This window comes from Cheilinus undulatus, linkage group 23 (assembly GCF_018320785.1).
Source record: "Cheilinus undulatus linkage group 23, ASM1832078v1, whole genome shotgun sequence".
NCBI classification, from domain to species: Eukaryota; Metazoa; Chordata; class Actinopteri; order Labriformes; family Labridae; genus Cheilinus; species Cheilinus undulatus.
Window position 1 is genome coordinate 22097402 of NC_054887.1, and position 25101 is coordinate 22122502.

Consider the following 25101-nt stretch of genomic DNA (forward strand, 5'->3'; position numbering starts at 1 on the left):
AAGACGTGTTAATTAGATTCATCATCCAGAGTGAAGCACAGCAGGAAAAACAGCATCAACTCTTCACAGGTGGCCTTTTGTCAGCTACAGATTTTTATCTTTTTCTGTACTAAGGTTTCAATTAAATAGTAAGTGCAGGAAAGTATATTACTGTTGGAGCTGCTACAGCAATACAACCCCCATTCCGAAAAAGTTGGGATGGCGAGTAAAATGTTAACAGGATGCAATGATTTCCAAATCTCATAAACCTATATTTTATACACAATACAACAAAAACAACATATCTGATGCTGAAATTGAGACATATTACCATTTCATGAAAAATCTTATCTCATTTCAAATTTGATGGCAGCAACACATGTCAAAAAAGTTGGGAGAGGGCCATGTTTACCATATTGTATCATCCCCTCTTCTTTTAATAACAGTCTGTTAACATGTGGGAAGTTTTGCTGGCGTTTTGGGAGATGAATGTTGTCCCATTCTTGTCTTATGTAGGATTCTAACTGCTCTACAGTCCTTGGTCTGCCGAATTTTTCGTTTTATGATGAAAATTTATGATGAACATTGGGCCCAATGTTATCTATTTTCTTCATCTTTCTTCATCAGTGTTTCTGGATGGGAGCATATGTTGCTCTTAAACCTCTCTATACTTTTCAGCATTGATAGTGCCTTTCTAAATGTGTAAGCTCCCCACGTCATAGATACTAATGCAACCCCATATCATCAGAATTTCAAATTTGGGTTAATCCGACCACAGGACAGTTTTCCATTTTGCCTAAGTCCATTTTAAATGAGCCTTGGCCCAGAGAACACGGCAGCATTTCTGAATCCTGTTCACATATGGCTTCTTCTTTGCATGATCCAGCTTTAACTTGCATTTGTGGATAGCAGGGCCAACTATGTTGATTTCTGGAAGTATTTCTGAGCCCATGTAGTGATTTTCAGAACAGAATCATGCCTGTTTATAGTGCAATACTGCTTAAGGGCCCAGAGATCACCAGCATCTAATACTGACCTTTGGCCTTGTCCCTTGCACACAGAAATTTCTACAGACCCTCTGAATGTTTTGATGATATTATGTTCTGTAGATGGTGGGACATTCAAAGTTTTTGCACTTTACATTGAGGAACATTTCTTTGAAATTGTTCCACTATTTTAGATGCAATTTTCACAGATTGAGGAACTTATGTGCATCTGTACTTTTGAGAGACTCTGCCTCTCTAAAATGCTCCATTTATACCAAGTCATGTTACTGACCTGTTGACAATGAGCCTAATTAGTTGCAAAATTCTCCTCCAGCTGTTTTTCATTAGTTCTGCTTACTTTTCCAGCCTTTTGTTGCCCTGTCCCTACTTTTTTTGAGATGTGTTGCTACCATCACATTCAAAATGAGCTGGTATTTTTTATGAAATAGTAAAATGTCTCAGTTTCAACATCTGATACATCGTTGATGTCCTATTATGACTACAATATAGGTGAATGAGATTTGCAAATCATTTAATTCTGTTTCAGTTTTCATTTAACACAGAAGCTTGCTTCTTGTTCATTTTATTGCTAGTTCATATCCTTGTTTCTTAGCCTATATCCAAATTTCCCAGCCAGCTGTCTTCGAGGCTGTTCTTGCACTTTGTCTTAGTCTGTTTTGGTAGGTTCTGAAGAGTCATCAGTATTAAGTAAAGACGAGCAAAAATCTCACAGCAGCTTTTACAGTATTCATGAAAGTGTAGTAAAAATTAACAGCCTTTTTGAGTGTTGATTAAATACCTGGATATTGACTGAGGCATCTTGGAGGCTGCACTCGTGTCTTTGTCGTTCCACTCTTTGCTGCTCAGAGGGTCCAACAGGGAGTCTCCTGTCTGGGTTTTAGAGTCTAATCCAACCCCACCTTCCTCACCTCCAGTCAACCCATCAACAACCACCTCACCCCCATCCTCTGAACTCCATTTCCCAGAGTTCTTAGCTGTAGTCCTCTCCTCCAGTGAGGCTTTGTGATTTAAGTCAGGACGTGCAGCTGGGGCGGAGGAGGGAACGAGTGGAGCGGGCCCGTCTGAGCCATCTCCACACAGCAGCTGGTCTACAGTGTTACAAGCTCCTTTTGCTGCCCCTCCATCAGACCCAGACCCAGCTCCTTCGCTCCCCCTCTCACTCTTCTCCGCTCCCTCTCCAGTGTCGCTCCCAGGCTCCAGGGTACCTCGGCTCTCTGATGGTGAGAGTTCAGACCCCAGAGGAGACCCTGAACCCTCGGGCTGAGAGACAGGTTTCAGGAGCAAGGACACCTCTGCGCTTTTCAGAAGCAGGCCGAGGCAGGCGGTGAACGGCTGGTGGTCTGCAGGACGCTGCGAGGGATCTTTACGGTCCTTCTTGGAGCTCATCTCCTCCAGATCCTGCTGCAGGGTCTGCTGCAGGGCCTTGATGCTGCGCTGGAGTTGCATCAGGAACACGTACTGCCGGTGGCTCACCTGGACACAAAAACATTACACTGATGTATGGACATGCAAATTTGTAGGACAAGCAGCTCTGGCTTCCAAGAAACACCATTATGCAACAACAAGTTCCTCTCATCAAATCTTTCTGTTTCTTCACATTGTACAGGGATTAGCAAACTTACCTGAGCACTTAAATGCTTCTGCACATGCACCAAAACTTGCACATCAGCATTTTTATTTGATGATGACAGAGAAGAGGAGGAGGAAGGGAGACTGTCCAATGAGTGAGGTTTATGGAGTCCATTGCTAGCAGGTGGTGTTGCATCATTGCTATGAGTTGATGTTGGAGCACCATCAGTGCTGTAATACTCCTTTAGCAATCGTTTCCTCTGCAGACGAGCGATAGCTTCCCCAGACGTGCTCCTGGGCAGACCTGATCCAGCGGCACCTCTGAGCTTCTCTTGATGATGAACAATCTTTGCAGGCTGACACGCCCACACGGTGAGAGGGAACGAGTCCACAAAGGGCTGCGGCCGCCCTTTTCCACCACGGGTGCCTTCGTAGTCCACCCAGAACTGGGAAAAGTGCAGCGCCCAAAAGTCAGCAGCTGCAGGCATCTTGAGGGCGTCTGCGCCCATCGTCGGAACCACCAGTCCACGGTAGATGTCATGGAGCTTGGTGTCTTGTTCGTGTGCATGGCGCTGGAAGACGGGATGCAGCAGGGGTAAGGAAGACGTGGAACGAGGAAATGATGTGTAAGACGTGGAGAAGAAGGGTTCCTCCTCAAATGCCTGCAGCAGGGCTTCAAGGTGGGAGCGGGTGCAGTTTGCAGGTTGTCGGGTGTTTGTGGCCACCATTTCAGAGGTCTGCACTGAGATGGAGCGAGGCAGATCAGCGGGACAGGAGGCATCCCGATCAGTAGGTATTACCAGCTGGAAAGCAGAAACCAAAAATTAGCATAAATATCAGAGAACACAATCTACACATTCAAACATAGTCCCCTTTTATAGGGTCTCTCAGAGCTGGAAGATTAAACTTTTTGCATTTATAGAGAAATTTGGCAACAATATTTCAATGTAAATGTCCTTAAAAGCTGTCAAACGAGTTTTGTTGGTCCACTTAGCTGTGCTGTGGACAGTACTGAAAGAGTAAAGTGCAGAGTTGGAGAGTACTCTGCTGGGAAAAATGATGTAATGAAACCAATTCTACAAGACCCCAAGAAGTGTTTTCTCCATTGGGTGTTTGGAAAAGCTTACAGATCAGTGCATAACTGAAAATATATTGTGAATTTTTCTGCCATGCTATACTTGTAGCAGTGGTATCTAAAACAAGTGAATTCAAATATGGTGTATATTTTTGCATGAAATATGCAAAAATATACACCATGCTTCACTGGGCCTTTTCAGGTATACTTTTGACCTTGATATATGTGTATGGTCCATGGCTTGGGAACTACCATGGCAAATTAAAGCACGATTTGGCCAACCAACTAGGAACTGTAAGGTAAAATTCAGGAGCAGGGACTTCCTGTCACCAAAAGTGGTGCCCTATATTTGTTAAAAATTTCAAGTATTAATGTAGTCTGGACCAGACTTTTATCAAGCATGAAATCTCCAAATTTCATAAATCAAGGTCAAACTGCTTTTTTAAAGTGTTGCATGAAAGCAGAAAATATGGCACTATTAAGGCAATTCCTGAGGGCCACTTCTGAAACCTTTATCAACCTCTCAATTTTTAGACCCCCTAGGTGTATGCCAATTTTTATGCATTTTTGAGCATGTTCAGGGCCCCAAAAATGAGTGAACATGAGAAAATATAAATAAACTCACACCACTTGGGGCCCTGATGAATAGTGCAGACTGAGGTAAAGGGTAAGAGAAGATTAAAGCAATGATTCTCAACTGGTGAGTCGGGTTGTAAATGTGTATCCGAAAAGAAACTGTTCAAGAGTCTATAAAGTATAAAAAGGGCTTTTATTTTTCCTGTACTTCAAGTTTTTATTGCAGAAAGGAAAAAAAAGTGCTTCTTCTTTCTTTCCTTTTATTAAGCTGCCCAAAAACCACGAATCCAACTGTAAAAAGTTTCATCCAGGATTTCATTATTGCAGGAAATGGTGACATTAAACACAGTAAAACTTAGTGCAGTATGACAATCAACCACACAAATCAATATAACAACTAGAGCTTCACATTTAGGGTTCAAGGTTCATGAGATGTTGTGCCATAATCCATGAATTTAAGGAGGGATGAAGAACAAAAGGAGACTGACCAAAAGTTTACCCATCTAAGAGTACATTCTTATATGCAGAAAAGGTAAAAATTGTCTAGAAATTTTCTCTAATGTCTTTAAGAGATACTTCAACGTTTTGGCAAGTTCGCCCATTGCCATAATCCCTGTAGTCTTAGTAATAGGTTCATTTCCTTTAGTTGTCGGTGCAAGCTGTTTTTAGATCTGAGGGACTGATATACCAGCTGCTCAGCTAACGCTATGGAGACAGATGGTATTTTTTGCTTCCCCTCATCAAACTCATCAAATACACAATCCAACAACTCCAAAACGCTCTCATGGACAAGTTGTGACCTGCACATTCACCACGCTATGAAATAATCATGTAACATTACGAGACAGTCATTTTAGAGGCATATGCCAAGCCGGAACTACACTCCAGACATGGCTGCTAGGCGGAGTGATTTCAAAAGCGCATGTTTAGTGCAGGTACTTTCGTCAACAAAACTTGAACAGAAGCCGGTCTGATTATGGCGGACTTTATGATGGACAACGAGGACGACCTTTTTTTTAACCAACCAAGACCCACACCCGTATTTATTTGAGCCAGAACACATAGAAGAGGAGTTGCAGGTTTTGGAAGGAGAGAGAGCAGGAAGAGAGGCTGAGGCTGCTCAACAGCCAGGAGCTGAAGAGAGAGCCGGCATGGATTGGTGGTGTAAATGTGGGGCTTGCCAACCTATGCCTAATGAAATAGTGTCTGTGCTGTTCTGATTGGCATCTGGTGCTACCATCAATTGAAAGGCTTGACCTATCTGCCTCTGGTGAAGAGGACAGTGCAAGAACAACGTGTCCAATCCTCCAACCATGGAGGATTTTGCAGCCCTATCCAATCCTGCAGTGATTGAAACCTTTTTCCATCTACCAAAACTCAACTGGAAGAAACGACCCAGGCCAGCCGGAGCAAATGGGCAGTTGTCTGTCAAGTAAGTTATTTATCATGATGCATATGACATTCTATAGTATAACTATTCTATAGTATAAACAAATTATGTATCACTCTTCGGCTTGTTACGCCAACATTTTGCAATACATGTATAAACCATGATTATGTAAAATGATGCACATCACCGTGCAAACTTTTTCAAACTTTTCCAAACTTTCTGCTACGTCCAGCCAATGATACTCCAGGTGAAATCAAGTAACTACGGCACTGCCTGAGGTGTGCACTGTGTCACTCCGCCCAGTGGTTTACTCGGAAAGTAGTTCTGAGTATCTGCTTCATGTGTTGTAATGTTACATAATTATACGTTATTATTTCATAGCGTGGTGAATGTGCAGGTCACAACTTGTCCATGAGAGCGTTTTGGAGTTGTTGGATTGTGTATTTGATGAGTTTGATGAGGGGAAGCAAAAAATACCGTCTGTCTCCATAGCGTCAGCCGAGCAGCTGGTATATCAGTCCCCCAGATCTAAAAACAGCTTGCATCAACAACTAAAGGAAACAAAGCTATTACTAAGACTACAGGGATTATGACAATGGGCGAATTTGCCAAAATATTGAAGTATCCCTTTAAGTCAATGTGTGGGTAACACTGAGTTAGACTGGGACATTGTTAACCTTGTGATTGTGTCCATGAACCCTATGTTAACAAGGTGAGTTAGCATTAGCTTGGCCTAAAACCGGTTTCTCTTTGTATGATTAAAAACAGAAGAAAAGACAAAGTGATATATCAATTAAACTTGATTTGAAATCTTGGCAGATATCGAGTATTAAACTTTACCTTGAGCATGAGGCCGTCAACTTTGATGTCCACATGCTCGTCTGATTTCTGCGAGTCGCTCAGCTTGTAGATCTCCATGAACTGCTCCAGACTCTGCCGGAGGTCGAGGGCGAAGAGGTTGATCCACACCAAGCTGCGAGGATCCAGGACAAGCTGCAGGGCGTTCAGCTGGGCGTACAGGTTAGGACATGGGACTTGGGGAACAAAACAAAGAAGGGAAGAGATGAGGCTTATTCTTTATGCTTACAGTACATACAAAAGGTCTAAGAAAGGCATAGTTCTTTTATTACCACTTTTCTTTCCAAAAAGAATTGCTTTAATGGTTTAAACAATGTTTCCCAGTGGTGAGAAACTGCTAAGATTCCTCATGTAGAGAATCAGAAAATCAATGCCCTCTCAGCCACACAGCAGTCAGTGAGTTCCCTACAGCTGAATTACTCCACTGGATACATCCAAAAAGGAGGAGAGGTGTAGTAAGTTGCTGCCAAAACAATGTGCCTGCTGTAGAAAATCAGCCACTTGCACAACTCAAAGCCTAATTAGAAGGATTGATGTTTTTCAAATGAGCTGCTACTTTTATAAAGGTTTCAGGCTATGTGGTAGAAGTCTTACTAGGGTAGTCTTTTCCATCAGGGAAATAGTACTCTGTGAACTCCACATGAATGGCGGGCATCTCTGGGGGAAGGTACAGAGACTTTTTATTGCAGGAGATCATGGCTTTGGGGCTGGAGCGGCGCTGGTCAGCTGTTGAAACCTGCGAAAAAGATGTAGATACTTTATGAGACCCTCCAGTGAAGGTTTTTGAAGTCTCTGTGAGGACACATCTGAAGTTTTGTAAAGAGGAGTCAGTCACAGTGACCTGGTAGATGCTGAAGTCGGCCATCCTGAGGACCACAGAGCTGGACATGAGCTGTGTCTTTGGGGTTTGAGGTGGAGGAGGACTGAAGGAAGAACTGGAGGAGGTGTTGATTTTACCTGAAGAGAGAGAAAGGAAGGAAGAGAAGGACGTAGAAAAAGAGGAACAAAAATGAAACAGAATGAAAAGGAAAGGGGATAGACAGAGCAACAACTCAGTTCTCTTATAAAGAGCCTCTCTGCCTTCAAAAAGGTGTGTATCACCGCACATAGCCGTGCGCACACACACCGTGGTACCTGGCTCTAAGCACCAGCAGCACTGGGCTGGAGGCTGTGTGTGAGCGCTCCACTCTAGGAGTTCTCCCTCTGCCTCTCTAAGCCCTACTCCTCCTCCTCCTGATCTCTCCTGACTTCCTAGAGGCCCATACAAATCATCATCCCTGAGGGACACTGGAGGACAGAAAACCCACAGGGATGATGTGCTGTGTGCGTGCCAGGTGATACAGCAAAAATACAAACCCTGAACATGCTGAGTTAAAACTGACAACAGTAAACATCAAGCTCAGTGAGGGCTTACTGTGTTGTGGGGAACTATGGGCAGGTGGCGGTCCTTGCTGGTCTCGCACCGCGCTCTTTAACATTTCGACGTTGGACTTGAACTCGTCGAGCAGAGTCCGCGCCCAGCCCTCTCTGGTCTTTGTGGCCTCGCTGTAGTGCATCCAGTGAACACAGCTGTCACCTGGAGAAGTTAAACAACAAAAACAAGCAAAATGAGGTCTACGTCTAATAATACTGAACCATTTGGTATGGCTTCCACGGTTCAATACTCGTGTACATTAAGTTTCTTTTTTAATTTTGTATTTGTTTGACTACCTTGCACGTCTTACCCATTTCTTTGAATTGGCCCTGTTTACTTGTGCCCGTGAGTCTGGGATAAGGAAACTCATCACCACAAGCAAACACTCGATCCAGGGTCTAAAATTTACTTAAGCAAAGTGCCAAATGCAAGCAGATTTTCGATTTTGCGAGTAAATTTCAACTAAATATGAGCCATTTGGTGATTTAATGCTAGTACCAAAACAGTCACATATAAGAGTTTAAATCATGTTTGGTACAGGTCTGTGCCTGCACAACTGACAGGGTTAACACAGAAAATATGTTTTTTTTGTTTACATTCATTTTGGGCTTTTTGTGCCTTTATTAATAGAGGAGGACGGTGGATAGAGCCTGAAGAAGGGGCAAGAGAGACATTCGAGAACCCAAGCCACCTGCGCACATGGGGCATGCCTTAAACTACTAGGCCTGGCTAAATAAATTTAAATAATAAATAAATAAATAAACAATTCTAATAATTTGGAGGAGTTCCAAAAGAATATCAGATGTGATTAAAAACAAATATGAATCAAAAGCAGAAAAACTAATCACAACCTTGTTAATATAAAAAAGCAACAAAATTTAAGACCTCATAGTGTTGCATTTAAGATGTAATAGTTTTTAAAAAGCCTTAATTTTGGCTTAATTCATTCTGTTAACTTATAATAATTTTAAGACCCTGCAGACAACCTGAACTGCTGAATTGAGCGTCAAGCTGCAGACAAGAGGCCTTTCGTCTCTATTCCACTGCTGCCAAGGTGAAACCAACCGGAGCATACTCTAAATGCTTGGAACTCATGAATCAAAGTAAATGTATCATTGCAGTGTCAAATAAAGTTACCATCAGTAAATCCCTGCACAGATTGTCGGTGAAATTAAAGCAGCAAGAATCGCTGCATGCACCACAGAGGTCTGCTTAAAGCAGCCATTCTCCTCTCTCACACAGGTGACTGACAACAATCAGTAATTTACTTTTCACATCGTTATCTGTCATCCTGGTGTCAACTCATCCACACAGACTCTGTCAAACAGCACTCTGCAAACTGAAGATAAAGCCCTGAAACACATGCTTCTTGTAATTGTTGAACACAACATGTGACGCAGGGCAGCCAGTGACACGCACAGATAAACATACAGGGACTACAATGATAGAATTTATATTTTCTTTATGCTCTTGCTGCTCATTTACAATGGCTGAAAACCCCTTAAAAAGGGAAAACAAAGACCTGTGGGCTAACTATTTCGTTGTAGATGTGAATGCGAACAGGCAAACTTCCCACCTCAGCTTCACCAAATTTTTCCTGCACATTTTCTGATTGAAGCAGGGCTAGCTGGTGTGAAAAGCTGGAAATAACCAAGAAAACCGTCCAGGAGCAAGGAGGTAGGGGCTATGATGAGTGGGAGTGTCATACAGGCAAAGAAGCTGCAATGAGTTCGCACTCATTGACACAGCGAGAAAGGAACGGTCATCAAAGCAAAAGTTGCTTTGTACTTTATTTCTGCAGTATACTTTGCCTTCCCTCCTCAGACCCTCCTGTGGTCCCCTCTGACAGGGGAATTCTCTAGCTCTGAGGTGCATGTGAAAACATGCAGTTCAGGAGGAATTCAGGGGGTGCTTGTCTTTAGATTTTCTCAAAAATTTTCAGAAGGGTATGGTGGGAAAAAAAGGCATTAGACTCCAACTTTCTTTTAGTTTCCCTGCACTTTTTGTTCTTGTACTATTTATCATAAAAATCTTTAGAACTGTACTTTGGTGCAATTTGTTGAAAAAGCAAGGAAACCTAAGAAATTTATGTTCTTACAATGACTGCAGTTAGGTATAATATATTAGCAAATCCATAAGAATAAAAAGAACATAAAACCAAGCAAAAAAGCTAGCTGGCACAAGTAGAGAAAGTGAAAGATGGAGCAAATATGCAAAAGGTAGAGAATAAAGATAGATAGAAAACAAACAAAAACACAATTATGCTGTTTGAAGAGCGCACTTTTTGTCATATGGAAAAAACATCTATAAATCCTGGATGTCTGCATTGAAGAGATAATTAGAGGACACTCTTGCTGCTCTGAGTCTGTTTGATGTGATGCAACAGCAGTAAAAGTTGCAGATGTTTGTAGATGGATTGCTGTGAGCTTTAAGTAAAGAACTGGATGTATACCCTGTATATAAATCTAGCTTTTTCTGCCCCTTAAGTATTCATATCAGCTCAAACTAACTACACATTGCTTCGTATATACAGTTATTGAGCAAAAACGATGCATAATGCTGTAAAAAAGAAGAAAAATAGGGTTGCTTAGGGAAGAAAAGGGTTAAGAAAAATGCTACATATGCTGCAGACATTCACAGCAGACTGTGTTAGAAGCACTTCAGAACTCATACCTGCTCTGTGGAAAGGGTAGTAATCCAGAGTGATGGAGCTAAAGGAAAGCTGCATAGCACCCCCTGTTATCCTCTTATTGATCACTGCACAGTGGGAAGAAAGACAGAAAGAAATTGTCAAGTTGAAGCAATTTATGGATGTACTGGGGTGCTTGTTGCCGGGGTTTCAAAAAAGCGCTTCATATGTATGAAGCATGATAATAAATGCAGTGCACATGTAAGTTCACATGTAGGCCACCTTTGTCCTTCGCGTGGATGTCATCACAGATGTGCAGGTCGAGGTGTGTGATTTGGAGGTGGTGAGATGTCTCGCACACATCGTAGGCGCTGAACAGCTTGGCCATGGTTGCACTCTGGTCAGCTGCTGTGGACGCCTGCTGGGTGCGAACCTGCTGGGCTGATGGGGGCGCTGATGACACCTGGTGGCCAAAACAAGAAAAAAAGCAGAGAGAATGATAAGTGATTAAGTTTTGCTGTATTAAGCCTTGAAATGTTTCTGTTGCTATGCTTTGGGGCTATTTTTAGCATTTTCTTTCAAATTTTGTGCCTGTCAGAAGAGCACTGAGGGTCAATGAAAGGGTGGATCATGCAATTTTTCAAATCATCCAGCAGATGGCGCATCATGACAAGCAACAAAAAACACTGACTGGCACAATTTTCAGGGGAATTTGTGTGGGTGATAAGATTGAGCATTTTGTTAAAGTATGTGTATTTAAGCAGTAAAATAGGGCAGACTGAGATGAAGATGACAGCAGCAGACTAAGATGAAGATGGTGTAGGTAGGTAGACACCGTACGCTGCGAGTGGAGTGAAATAGAGGATGCAGACATGATTCCATGGACACAAGGACAAACTATCAGACCATGACGTTGTGCATCCACAGAGGTTGAAGTGAGGGCATGGATGGGAAAAGGAGTGGGGAAAATGTCATAAAAGAGTGGAAAGAGAGAGGAGACGGTAAAATTACGAGCTATAAGGATTCTCCAGAGTGGAAAAGAGGATCAGAAACTGCTAAATTTGTCCTCAGTATTTGGGTAAAGTCAGTTATGTGTGCACCTGATCTTCCGTAGCCATGCTCTTCCTCTGCTGCGCCGACTTCTCCATGGCCTCGCTCAGAGACTTGGCGTACTGCACCATGGCTTTGAGCTGTGAGTCGGTCAGCACCCAGAGCAGGTCATCCAGGATCAGAATCAGCTTGGATGCCACCACGTTGCAGTCCTTAATCTGTGTCAGACGTTAGAAACATTAGGTATGAACATGTATTATGCAGGTGGAGGCCGCCTGAGAGCTCCAATTAATGTAACACGACACTTGCGGGGATATTCTCTTATTGTGTGAGGTCTGTGTTTGTTCCTGTTGAGCTAACCGTTTTTTTCCTGACTCTGAAAAGAACACTGAAGCACACATCACATGCTCTTCATCAGGTAAATTACAAACAGTGTATCCCTTTCTGTAATGCGAGTTATAACTGCATGGCCAGCATTTTTGGGGAGAGAAGCAGAAAGGGAACAAATGGGGTTGATTACTCTCATACTGAAGCCTTTGTGCATTTTATACCACATTATATTAAATCTATACAATTCAAAACAGACAAGAGTAGTGTTTCTTGCTTGAATGCACACTTGTTATTTGATAAATTGCTGCTGTTGCCCCTGCAGCCTGCAAGGCAACACAGAGGGATTATTGTTCACAGCACACAAGAGGATGCAGCTTTGGCTCCACCAAATTCAGTAAAGTTTCCATCTGATTCTATTTAAAGGAAGATTTCGTGCGTTTTCAGATGCTGACCCGTCTCTTCAGAGTGACTCGGATCTTGGACTGGTTGGTGATTAGGCGGATGGGGGCACTCAGCATCTCGTGTTCGGCGCTCTGGATGGCGTCAGCTTCGATTCGAATCATCTGCCAGCTGATCTCTTTGAATGTCAGAATCTGGATCGAAAAGACATGTTAGAAAAATGTAAAACCACTGCTTGCAAAGTGTTGAAATTCAAAGACTGATTACCTCTCCCCTCTGAGGGTCCTGGATGCGGGTGAAGCGCAGGTCGCTGATGCTCCAGCTGGTGTTGACGCTGTAGACCTGCAGCTGCGACAGCTCGAAGGAGGCGTTGAAGGCCTTGGCGCTGATTCTGATGACAATGGAGTTGATGGACAGTGACATGCCCTCAACCACTTTCTCAGCAAATCCATATTCACTGCGGGAGACAGACAGATGGAGAAGGGTGGGGGGAGAGTAAACATGATCATTAAAATTGTTAGCAACCAAGCCAGAGCAATATGCTATCAGTGGTTTGTGTGGAGCCGGGGGTTTGCATATCAGCAAATTTGTTTGAATATGATTACAAGTTCAAATATGAGGCAGAACCCAGAGAGTGGCTGTGGTTAATAAAGTCAGTGATATAAATAAATTTTCACGCATGTTCCCCTTTGGAAACAGGGTAAAAAATAATGTTTAATAATGTAAGCAATTATCTGGAAATACTGAAAAGTTTGTGTGCTGTTTCATTTAGTTTTAATCAAAGAGATGCAGGGAAAAAGCAGCAAATCAGCAAAGCAGTAACTGACCAGACTTGTGAAAGAGTCACAGATAATGTTGGCAAGTGAAGGAATATGTAATAATGGATTTAGATGCAACTAAATCGAATCAAAGGCCCTATGTTAAACTGCATTGTCATTACTAATAAAAATACATTTAAACTAAACTGCAGTTTGATTGAGTTACTGTCGAGCAAATGAAAATCAAAGGCTTGTTCAGTAATGACTTTTCCATAAAATTTAGTGTGTAAGTCCCACTTCTAAACCTTTTTTGTCATCTAAGAGATTGCTGCCTCCTACATACTTGTGCGACCAATACACCACGAAAAAAGCTGACACATACATTGTCATAACTGTGCAGAGAGTGCCTCCCCACTGGAAACATGCTTGATACTCATTTCGAACATGCTCATTTAGATACAAAGTAGCTTAGACTAGTCTAGCGGCACCACTTTTTAACAGCTTTTCTCCCTCATTAGTTCATAACCCTATATTTAAAGAAAGCTTTGTTACTGTAAAGTAAAAGAACTGGCTTGATTTAAAGGACTTCTCAAAAAGACTATAAGCAGCCAACAGAGGTGGGCAGTGGGAGCTGAGAGCTGCCTGTCAGTAATGCACAACTGTAACTATGAACGTAGAGCTCAACTGTCTTACTGTAAAAGGTGAAAAAAGATGCTATGTCAAGAGCTACACAGCCACAATGAAAGGGCTGATGTTGCTTATGTTGCTGAATGCAATGAAAATCGTTATACAGGCATACTGTTGAAACCTTAATCTTATGTACAGGTGTGACTTATATTACAAATTTGAAGGTAACTAAAAATAGAACAAATTTGGACATAATTTAGTTCTGACTTCTTAAAATCTATTAGTTTTTGTTTTCTTTTTTACATTTTCAATAAAAAATGTTTTTTAAATCTTGCAGTTACTAATGGTGTATTGCACTCACACTAGGGCCAATATCTGCTCCCCCCAACAGTCCATAGTTAGCCTACACTTGCACTGTTCCAAGCTCAACCAGGACTGAAGGATTTTTTCATCACATTGTAGTTGTAATTTAGATTAAATCACATTACAGTCTACAGCATTTTTTAAATCACAGAAGGTGTGAAATTACTTTAACCTGAAATGTGTGTCAAAATACCAGTTTGAAACTTTTTTTCGGTGATATAATGCTCTACATACTGTATAATGCAATCACTAAAGTGTCATTTTTTTTAGAATAGCTCACAAAAAATCCTGCTTTCCTTATTTTTGTGTTTTTTTTTCCTAAATCCATCCATCCATCTTCCTCCGCTTATCAAAGATCGGGTTGTGGGGGCAGCAGCCTAAGCAGGGAAGCTCAAACTTCCCTCTCCCCGGCCACTTCGTCCTGCTGTTCCCGGGGGATCCCAAGGCGTTCCCAGGCCAGCTGAGCAACATAGTCTCTCCAGCGTGTCCTATGTCTTCCCCGAGGCCTCCTCCCAGTGGGACCTGCCCAGAACACCTCACCAGGGAGGCTTCCAGGGGGCATCTGGACCAGGTGCCTGAGCCACCTCATCTGGCTCCTCTCATCCCAGCCGCTCCACACTCGGTTGCAAACTGTTCCAGTGAGAGCTGAAGGTCACGGCCTGATGAAGCCAACAGAACCCCAATCATCCGCAAAAAAGCAGAGACCTAATCCTGCGGCCACCAAACCGGATGCCCTCAACACCCTGGCTGCGCCTAGAAATTCTGTCCATGAAAGTTATGAACAGAACCGGTGATCAAGGGCAGCCCTGGCGGAGTCCAACACACACCAGAAACGAGTCTGACTTACTTCCAGCAATGTGGCCCAAGCTCTGACACCGGTCATACAGGGACCGAACAGCCCTTATCAGGGGGGTACCCCATACTCCCAGAGCACCCTCCACATGATTCCTCGCGGGACATGGTCGAATGCCTTCTCTAGGTCCACAAAACACATGTAGACTGGTTGGGCAAACTCCCATGCACCCTCCAGGACCCTGCTCCTCCTGAATCTGAGGATCAACTATCTGACGGATACTCCTCTCCAGGACCCCCCGAACAGACCTTACCAGGGGAGGCTGAGAAGTGTGATTCCTGGAACACACCCTCTGGTCCCCCTTCTTAAAGAGGGCAACCACCACCCCAGTCTACCAGTCTAGGGGCACCGTCCCTGATGTCCACGCGATGTCGCAAAGGCGTGTCAGCCAAGATAGCCCTACAACATCCAGAGCCTTGAGGAACTCAGGGCGGATCTCATCCACCCCCGGGGCCTTGCAACCGATGAGCTTTTTGACCACTTCGGCAACCTCAGCCCCAGAGATAGAAGCGTCCACTCTTGAGCCTCCAGACTCTGCTTCCTCATCGGAAGACGTGTCGATGGGATTGAGGAGGTCTTCGAAGTATTCCTTCCACCGACCCACAATGCCCCGAGTCGAGGTCAACAATATGCCATCTCCACCATACAAGGTGTTGACAGCACACTGCTTCCCTCTCCTGAGATGCCAGATGGTGGCCCAGAATCTTCTTGAAGCTGTACGAAAGTCGTTCTCCATGGCTTCTCCGAACTCCTCCCATGTCCGAGTTTTTGCCGCAAACCGCTTGGCCTGCTGGTATCTGTCAGCTGCCTCTGGAGTCCCACAGACCAAAAAGGCCCCTTCTTTTTCTTCAGCTTGACGGCATCCCTCACCACTGGTGTCCACCAGTGGGTCTGGGGGTTACTGACAGGACAGGCACCGACAACCTTACGGCTGCAGTTCCAATCAGCTGCCTTGACAATGGAGGCACGGAACACGGTCCACTTGGACTCAGTGTTCCCTGCCTCCCCAGGAACATGGTTGAAGCTCTGCTGGAGGTGAGAGTTGAAGCGCTTTCTGACAGAGGACTCCGCCAGATGTTCCCAGCAGACCCTCATTATACATTTGGGCCTGCCAGGTCTGACCGGCATCCTCCCCCACCAGCGGAGCCAACTCACCACCAGGTGGTGATCGGTTGACAGCTCCTCCCCTCTCTTTACCCAGTGTCCAGGACATGTGGCCGCAAGTCAGATGATATGACTACAAAGTTGATCATCGAACTGCGACCTAGGGTATCCTGGTGCCAAGTGCACATGTGGACACCCTTATGCCTGAACATGGTGTTCGTTATAGACATTCCATGATGAGCACAAAAGTCCAGCAACAGAACACCACTCGGGTTCAGATCAAGGGGGCTGTTTCTCCCAATCACCCCCTTTCAGGTCTCACTGTCAATGCCCACGTGAGCATTGAAGTCTCCCAGCAGGATGAGGGAGTCCCAAGAAGGAGCACTCTCCAGCACCCCCTCCAGCGACTCCAAAAAGGGTGGGTATTCGGTGCTGCTGTTCGGTGCATAGGCACAAACAACAGTTAGGACCCGTCCCCCTACCCGAAGGCGGAGGGAGGCTACCCTCTCGTCCACTGGGGTAAACCCCAATGTACAGGCTGCCAGTCCGGGGGGCAATCAGTATGCCCACACCTGCTCGGCGCCTCAATAAAAAATGATTACTCCCTTCAAAACAATTCATATCAAATCTGTCATATAATCACATCAAAATAATCACATTGGGCACTTTTCCATAACGTTTCAGCTCTAGTTTAATCTATCTAAAACTGTGTTGGTTATAATAAAGCATTATCTATTGCTGATGTTTGCTGAAAAAAATATGAGATGAGGAACTTAAAAAATAATTGCATATTAAATCCCAATATTTGGGGAGCGCAGATGGTCGAGTGGTTAAAGGCGCTACCCATGTACGCTGGCGGCCCGGGTTCGAATCTGGCCTGTGGCCCTTTACCGCATGTCTCTCCCCACTCTCTTCCCTGTTTCCGAGTCTATCTACTGTCCTTCCTCTATCATAAAAAGGCCAAAAATAAATCTTAAAAAAAAAAAAAAAACAATAGGAAAAAATACAATATCAAAATAAAAGCATACTAGGAGAAAAAGACGTAATATTGCACATACTCCAATGTAGAAATACATAACCATACACTCTATCTACTGTCCTTCTCTATAAAAACAGGAATAAATGCCCAAAGATTATACTTAAAAAAAAAATCCTACAATATTACAAGAGATGAAAAATACGCAACATGAAACAAGTGGAAAAAGAACAGGTTGAGTACTAACCTTTGTCCTGATGCTGTTGCTATAGGAGACGGGCCATTAGGGGGGCGGGGTTCATCACAGGTACTCATCTCCATCACCACTTTGTCCAAAGTCTGAAATGAAACCAAAGGCTTAATTCTAGGAAATACAATCCACAAATTGTTCTTAGTTTTTTATTCTTTGGTACAAGGCTGACTTTGAGCCGACTGATACGAATGTTTCCAGTTGTAGCACCTTTTTTTCCATGATTCTTTTCAGGAATGTTTTCAGGCTTCTGTTGCCATTCACCTCACTGGGTTAAGTGTGAGTCAGTTCATTACAATTTTAGACTGTACAGTGCAGTGACTCAAGGTTGATTCATCAAAGTGCCATTATGTAACGTTTTCAGACAATGCTTTCTATTTTACAGTCATAGTAGTCGTGCTTAATGGTTGATGTTCCCCTGATATCTTTATTGTAATACCTTCTTTAATTCATTAAACAACATAGCCTATAAATGAGTACGTCACATCCAGGTTTTAATGATAAAATGGAGCATGTGTTCCCACTGGTTGTTTCTGGTATCAGACAGCATTTGCCATTGCTGGGAGCTGAAGCCACCTGGGAACCAGGACCAGCCTGGCAGTCTGTCAACCTGACACCTGCGCCCCCCTCAGCGAGGTGGAAGCCATGAGGGAGAGGCTAGCAGCTATGACACAGACACAAAGTATGCTTAAGCAAAACCTCGTCATATGATGCAGAAAATAGACACCATGAGCTATGGGAGGTGAAGCAGGTGCAAGATGAGTAGCTGAAGGTGCTCGCAGATGCCACATCAGTGAGCATCAGCAAAGGTGGCTTTTGGAGGGCCCAACTGGTCTGTGGGAACATTAGACCTGGCTGAAATATCAAAGATTTCTCCCTAAAATAGGTATTTGCTACAACCCAACCACTGACATCTGCACCACCATGAAAAAGTAGGTGTGCTGTCTCAGATGAACCATGCTTAACTATCGACTATTGGAAGTCCAATACAGCTGTGTTACTGATGGTAAACAGATAGATGTCAGTGTCTTCATGGGACACTTCAGATGTCAGTAACCACAGCAGTCTTACCAGTGCAGTGGTGCTGCTGGAGGCTGTGTTTGTGAAAATCTATGTAAACAGGAAGCTTGAATACAACTTATCAAAAAAAAAAACAAGTAGATTCCAGCTTCTGATACTGTGATTAACTGTGAGTAACTTAAAATATTATGGCATATTACGGATGATAAATGAATTCAGACTTGTCTGTGACAAGAATGAAGACTAAAGTCATTTTCACACATGAAAAAGTCCCATAAATTTTGGGGGTGACCTGCCAATTAACTTCGTAAAGTCTCCAAAGAAAACTTGGGGGTAGCTGGATGAGCCCATGTGTAAACCAGCAGCAGAGGTGATTACATTTATATTCTGTGGCCATTTTATTGTGCATGTATTAAAGCAGATTCATACTCTTTTCCACTTGCAAGCATGTCTCTTTCTGAATCTCCTTTTTTCTGCATCTCCCTCCTCTTCCACATTGTAACTCTTCTCTTCATCTCCCTCTTCTACCTATTTATAGCTCTCTCTTCTCTATTTCTGGGTCTTCGTCTTTCTTTTGCATCTCCTTCTTCTCTTTTTATAAATCCCACTCTCTTTTCTGCATCTCCCTCTTCTCCTTTCTGTATCTTGCTTCTCTTTCATAGATCTTCCTCTTCTGTCTACGTCTCTCTCGTCTCTCTTTTCCTGCAATCCCTTGTTCTTTTTCTCCATCTCATTTTTTCTAAATCACCCTCTTCTGTTTCTATATCTTCCTTCTCTTTTTCTGCATCTCCCTCTTCTCTCTGTCTACATTTCTTTCTTCTCTGTCTGCATCTCCTTCTCTTTTTCTGCAACACCATCTTCTCTTTTCTGTATCTCCCTGTTTTCCCTTTCTGTATCTCCCTCTTCTACCTCCTATAGCGCTCTCTGCTCTCTTTCTAGGTCTTCCTCTTTTTCTGCATCTCCCTCTTCTGCCTCTCTACAACTCTCTTCTCTTTCTGCATCTCCCTCTTCTCTTTCTGTATCTTGCTTCTCTTCCATATATCTTCCTCTGCTCTACAGTGCTTAACAAATTTATTAGACCACCTGTCATATTTGTCTCAAAGACCATCCAGCATCATGAAGTGCTTTAATGTGGATTCTTTCATTTTCAGTGAGCTCTCCACGTTTTACCATTTTGAACAGGAATGAGGAATTTCAAACTTAATTCATCCAAATTTGAGCCAGCTAACTGGGCTTCTCTGAGAAGTCAGAAATTAATCAAGCATAACATTCAACCACTAAAACTATTTTTTCTGTTCAGGAATGCAAGTAAATAACTAGAATTTGACATAATAATCAAGAAATATTAATGTGCTTTACTATTTTTTTCAGTTTTTTTTGTAAATCAGTACATTTGAAAATTCATGGATAATAATAATTATATTTTAGCATTAAAAATATCATTTGGGTTAAAGAGCTTCTACATATTGGTGTATTAACCATTGCAGAAAGATAAAAAATGATTCTGGTAATTACTAATGCTGTTAATTTAGGGCAGCTGTGGCATAAACCTTACTTTGGTTAGGATTAGGGCGGTCTAATAAATTTGTTAAGCACTGTATGTCTGCATCTCTTTTTTCACTTTTCTGCAACTCCCTCTTCTCTCTTCATCAGTTTTTATCTGCTTTCTCTCCTTTCTCTCTTTCTTTCTGTATCTCCCTCTTGCTCTGTCTACATCTTTTCCTCTCTCTGTCTGCATCTGCTTCTATCCATTTACATCCCCCAACACAGCTTAGGAAAGTGGTGCTCAACTTGAGTCTGGTTCTGTTTAAGGATTCTGCCTAATAAAAGGATTTGTTTTCTTGCCACTGCAACCTCACCAAATGTTGCTTAGTACTGACCTCATGGGGGTTCAGTCTTCTGAATAATAACAAAGAGCATGATCTAGACCTGCCCTCTTTGTAAAGTGTCTGGAGATAACATTGGTTACAAATTGGGGCTACATAAATAAAGATTGATTGATTGATATTGGACATTTTAGCATTCCATTGTGACTCCCACTGTTTCTGTTTTTCTAATGTCTTGTCAACAGCTTACAGAGCAACTTAGGTGCATTTAGAGAAACTTACCAAAGATATAGGGTGCGTCTTCAACTTGGTCCATGGTATCTGTGAATAAACAGAGCAGCAGCTTAGCTTTTTTAAACCCCAGATCAATATAACTACCATTTGGTCTCTTAAATCTGTCAAAATAGGAAACTAATTCACAAGGCATAGGATGCAGAAAGCAAATCAAGGCAACCAGACTGCACAGAGAAAAAAAAGCTACAAAAAAAAAAAAAAAAAAAGAAAGAAGGCAAGGTAGCACAGATGTTGTCAAGAATAAAGGAGTCAATGAGCCTAGAGTGACTGGTAGCTCTGCCTATTCAGCTCCATTAATCGACAATATGCATCAGGCCTGTGTCAAATTACCTACTAAAAGAGATTAAATGCTTCTGTTAAACTGCAGTTTTTCTCTCACAGAGTGAGGCGTCATGAATCAGGAAGTGCTCAGGAATTACTACAGTAATTGAATTTGGAACACTTTTCATTCGCTTTGCATCTGTCATGCTTTGATACTCTAATAAGGGGTGTTAGCTGAGGCCCGTCACTCTGAGACATCAAATAAGAAGCGTTTCATTACCATATAAATCAGTGTGCATTATGGCTAATCGATAAAGCAACCTCCATTTGCTTTTATTTGCGTGGGAGTGCTTCAAAAGGTAAAAGTGTCAGGTTTAGTTTCTCTGAAACAGGAAGACACAAAGAAGAGATGGGGATCTAACAAGAGAGGAAGTGAGATACACTTCTGGTTTCTCCTTTTTAACTGTTAGAAATAAAACGCTGCAATCGGCTTTAAACTGGAGGCAGGCAGCTCACTGAGAAATCCAATGCTCCATGCACACTTGCTGCAATGACGTGGGTATTAAACTGTGTTTGCAACACTGCATTAGGGTTTCACACGCTGTCAATGACACAGCAAATAAGCTGAGTAAATCTACCGAGTCTTAAGACTGTGTAAGGGAAACACAGGGGAGGAGATATAGGCACCAAAGAAAGAAAAGATGTAGAAAAAAGGTAGATAAAGGGAAAAAGAAGGAAGAAAGAGAAACCTTGAGGTGGATGAGGGAAAGACGAGGTGGACTGTGGACCTTGGATTGAATAAAAGTCCAGTCACAAAGAGTTACACAGCTCTGTTCACTGTTTCCAGGGTGTGTCAGAGTCTGCTCTCATACATGGCATTCTGCTGATGACCATGAGCATATCATAGCAGGCAGCTATACAAGAACATGCATGTTTATGTGGGGGATTTCACTAAAAGAAAAGTGCACAAGATATGTCGAAGCATGGTTGTGCACATTTTTTTAACAAAAGTGTTGACAAATCTGGATAATTTTGCACTTTTATTTGTATACAATATATTTGACATTGGTATAGTTATAACCCTTGTTAGCTGTAGCCTCACATTTACTTCAAATCTATCCCTAAAAGGGTTCAAATCCATCTCATGGCTACTTTCTTGCACATCTTTCCCCATTCTCTCTCTATCCTCAATTTCCAACTCCAATCACTGTCCCGTCTGTCTAATAAATGCATAAAAGCTCCAAAAGAAATCGTATATATATTTCTTTAATCCACCTCTATATGCATGATGGTGTTTCTCACCCTGATGGCAGCCTTGTTGCATTCCACACGGTTGATGGCGAGCCAGGTGGGAAGGTCAAGCAAGCTCTGGAGAACCTCCTCATCCAGCTCCAGGTTGGTCAGCTGGCCCTCCCCCTTCAGCGTGCTCAGGTTGATCTTGTCTGGCGACAGATTTTTTGCAAACCTATGAGAAAGAGATGGGAAATGCAGCTTTGTGAGCCTGGGGGTATTTATAGAAACATGCTTTTGGCAAAGTGACAGGCCGGCCAAACAAACCCAGGCTGTTTTGGAGGAGAACAGAGGGGAGCCTTTCCAATACAACACACACTATCATTAGTTTTCCATTTTATTCTTTTTAAAAGCATGAATATCTGATAATACTGCGTGTCCAAGAAACAGATTTTTAAACAAGATAAACCATTAATTTCTGAATTAATTACACCGAAGAATAACACTCACATACTAATAAATTCATACACAAAATAAACCTGTAATTTACAGTAATATATATATATATATTGAAGTCATGCTTTGAGAGAAATTACCTTCTGGTTGAGAGGGGCCTGACTCTGAGCCAGAGTCACCCCAGAGTCCCTCTGTTTATCACCATTGTGTCATAAATGATCTGACACTAGATCAACTAAAAACTGTAAACATTTTTATTCATTGATGTTTTCTTCTAAACATAAAGAAGATTTAAAACCGTTATTTCCCTTTTATTGTCAACCTTAGTTTTTATAGCAAAAGCAAGCAACCTTAACACTGTGTCCCAAATTTGTGCATTTTGAGTCACTGCTGTAATTTAAAGTTCGTCAGCCCTTTGGGGCACCCCTTGATGGCCTGGGACCCCAAGCAAGTGCCTTACTTGTTGACAAGCAACATCTCTGGATTAAAACAGTGTGCAAATATTGAAAGAGACTAATAGACGACAGAATCTGAGCATATAGCGTTAGTTCAGGCAGGCCACAGAGTCAAGCACTGCCATAATTGAGATTAGATCACGGTGCGAGCCCTCATCAGCTGACAGCCAGCCGCTTCCCTTCTAAGCACATGATGGCTAATCGTGCTCATTTGCCTTTTATAAGCAATTCTAGCCTGCCGTTCTTTGCTTCTTCCTCTGCTAGCTGCTTTTTGCAACCCTCCTCTACCCCAGCTTCTCCTTTATTCTGCATTTGACTTCATCAATGTCATCCTGTTATCATTGGCACCTGTTCTGCTCTGGGTTTATTGCTGTTTCTCTATCTCAGGCTTTTCTTGCATACACAGGAAGAGCAGGGATGTGTGCTGTTCCTGCTTGGTGCTTTCCACGTAGGCTTGTGAAAGGGCAGGGGGATCCCAGAACAGCCAGACTGACAAACATAAAATAATGGCAGTGAGTGCAAACTAATAACAGCTAATAAAGATAATTTTTTTATATCCCCAATTGATGAGTGTTTCTTGACAAAGTGGTCCTGACTAAAGTAGCACACCTAGCATGATGTAGCACATATAAAGGCAAATTTTGCTTATCAATAAACTGATTTCACATCTTTATTAAAAAACTGGAAAATAAATTCAAATCTTTATATGTTTGTTATTACAAATGCTCACATAATAATGGGATCTAAACATCCTTAAAATTTTGAAAAACTAGCAATAAAGGACAATTAATTTGTAGGAAAAAAATGTTTTAAAGCTGCATCCAGTAATAACACCCACTTCTTCTTAAATCCATGAGTCAATTGATATTATTAACTCTGTATGTGATTCAGTGTGTTTAGTGTGTTATCTCTTTAGCTTCAGTAAATAGCCTTGAACATACAAACTCAACGTCCATGACCTAAGTGTTTCATAGTTTGGTTAATAGTTAGCAGAATGAACTCGTGCTTTATTGAGCTGTGTTTCTCAGCAGATCAGAATTCCTGAAAACCAGGAAAGGTATTGATCTCAGCATAGTGTGAAAAATACTTCTCACTGCCAGACACTTGCATACAGTACAGGCAGGCTTAATCTCGTTACCTTGCTAATCTGTCACACTCTTACTGAATGTTATCTGTTCAGAGGGCCGGATCAAAGCTCAGAGTCACACAGCCAACACATTACTGACAGAGCGACATATATTACATCGGTAGAGCTTTGGTAGTTAACGGCCTCACTAACTGAAGAATGTGTGCAACACTGCTGGGAAGCATTAAAACATTTTATTGGTTTGAAATAGAATACCTGATTTTCAGCAGTGATCGAGGAACAATACTTAGTCTACTTGTTGTTTTAAGCATTGCTGTACACAAAAGACAACAGACCAGGATGAGGAAAGATGAGATCTGGGGTGCAACCCTACTATCAGTGTTCTCAGCTTTCCATATGCCTATTTATAGATCAGAAGTTGGGCAATGACACACTTTTTTTGGCCTTTCTTTGACAGAGAAAAGAAAGATGACAAAACACATGTGCCTGATTATAATAAAAAAAAATTCCACAGTAGGGGAACAAAATATTGACACAGCAACTTATCATCATCCTGATTAGTGAGTTATTCGGTTTATCAGATGCCAAGTATCACTACATGACTGTCAAAAACAAATAAATCACTGCTGTGCAATATTCTGATGTTATCATTGCATTGGGACATTTGTCATGCACCGTATCTTATCGTGTTTTACTCCAGGATTCCAGGGTAAATTGTATTCTAGGGTATTGTGGACAGGCCAGGGGCACATATTTTTGACCAGTGTGTGCACATGTTCTTCTGCTGAAAGCTGCTGAGTTGTTGATTGATGTAACTGTTGTTTTATGTCCTGTTTAGTGTCCTATGTGTAAAACTTATCATGCTGCTGTCTTGGCCAGGATTTCCTTGTAAAAGAGATTTTTGTATCTCAATAGGAAATGAATCCTGGTTAAATACAGGTTAAATAAAAAATATTTTGTTAGAAAAGCCTGAAAAAGTGTATTTTGCATAATATGTGAATTTAAAGACAACAAGACTCTGGAGTGGCCGAGTCAAAGCCCAGACCTCAATCCAATAGGGAATTTACGGCTGGACTTGAAAAAGGCAAGCCTGATTGAGACCTATCCTACAGAGTCAGACATTACATATTTTTATTTAATTGATATTACTTTGTAGAAATCAGGTTTCACTTTGACATTAAAGAGGTTTTCTGTTAAAAAAAAATGGTCAAAAGTGAAATTATACTGACCATGATTGATTTATAAAACTAATTAAAAAGGGTAAA

General features: G+C 42.2%; 1 protein-coding gene across 3 annotated transcripts in view; it reads right to left on the reverse strand.

The window, feature by feature from the left end:
• Positions 1-25101, reverse strand: part of uhrf1bp1l (UHRF1 binding protein 1-like) — a 54263-nt gene that overhangs the window by 15553 nt on the left and 13609 nt on the right. For all 3 annotated transcript variants that reach the window (XR_005991557.1, XM_041780624.1, XM_041780623.1), the window contains exons 2-15: positions 21911-22073; positions 20336-20374; positions 17205-17296; positions 12544-12733; positions 12330-12470; positions 11598-11765; positions 10780-10960; positions 10542-10625; positions 7869-8030; positions 7296-7411; positions 7049-7190; positions 6437-6630; positions 2609-3358; positions 1765-2459 (exon numbers count right to left, since the gene is read on the reverse strand). Coding sequence is in view for 2 of the 3 variants with exons in the window: in XM_041780624.1 (XP_041636558.1) it covers positions 1765-2459; positions 2609-3358; positions 6437-6630; positions 7049-7190; positions 7296-7411; positions 7869-8030; positions 10542-10625; positions 10780-10960; positions 11598-11765; positions 12330-12470; positions 12544-12733; positions 17205-17296; positions 20336-20374; positions 21911-22073 (3117 nt within the window). In the remaining variant the exon portion in view is untranslated. The remainder of the gene's footprint in view (positions 1-1764; positions 2460-2608; positions 3359-6436; positions 6631-7048; positions 7191-7295; positions 7412-7868; positions 8031-10541; positions 10626-10779; positions 10961-11597; positions 11766-12329; positions 12471-12543; positions 12734-17204; positions 17297-20335; positions 20375-21910; positions 22074-25101) is intronic.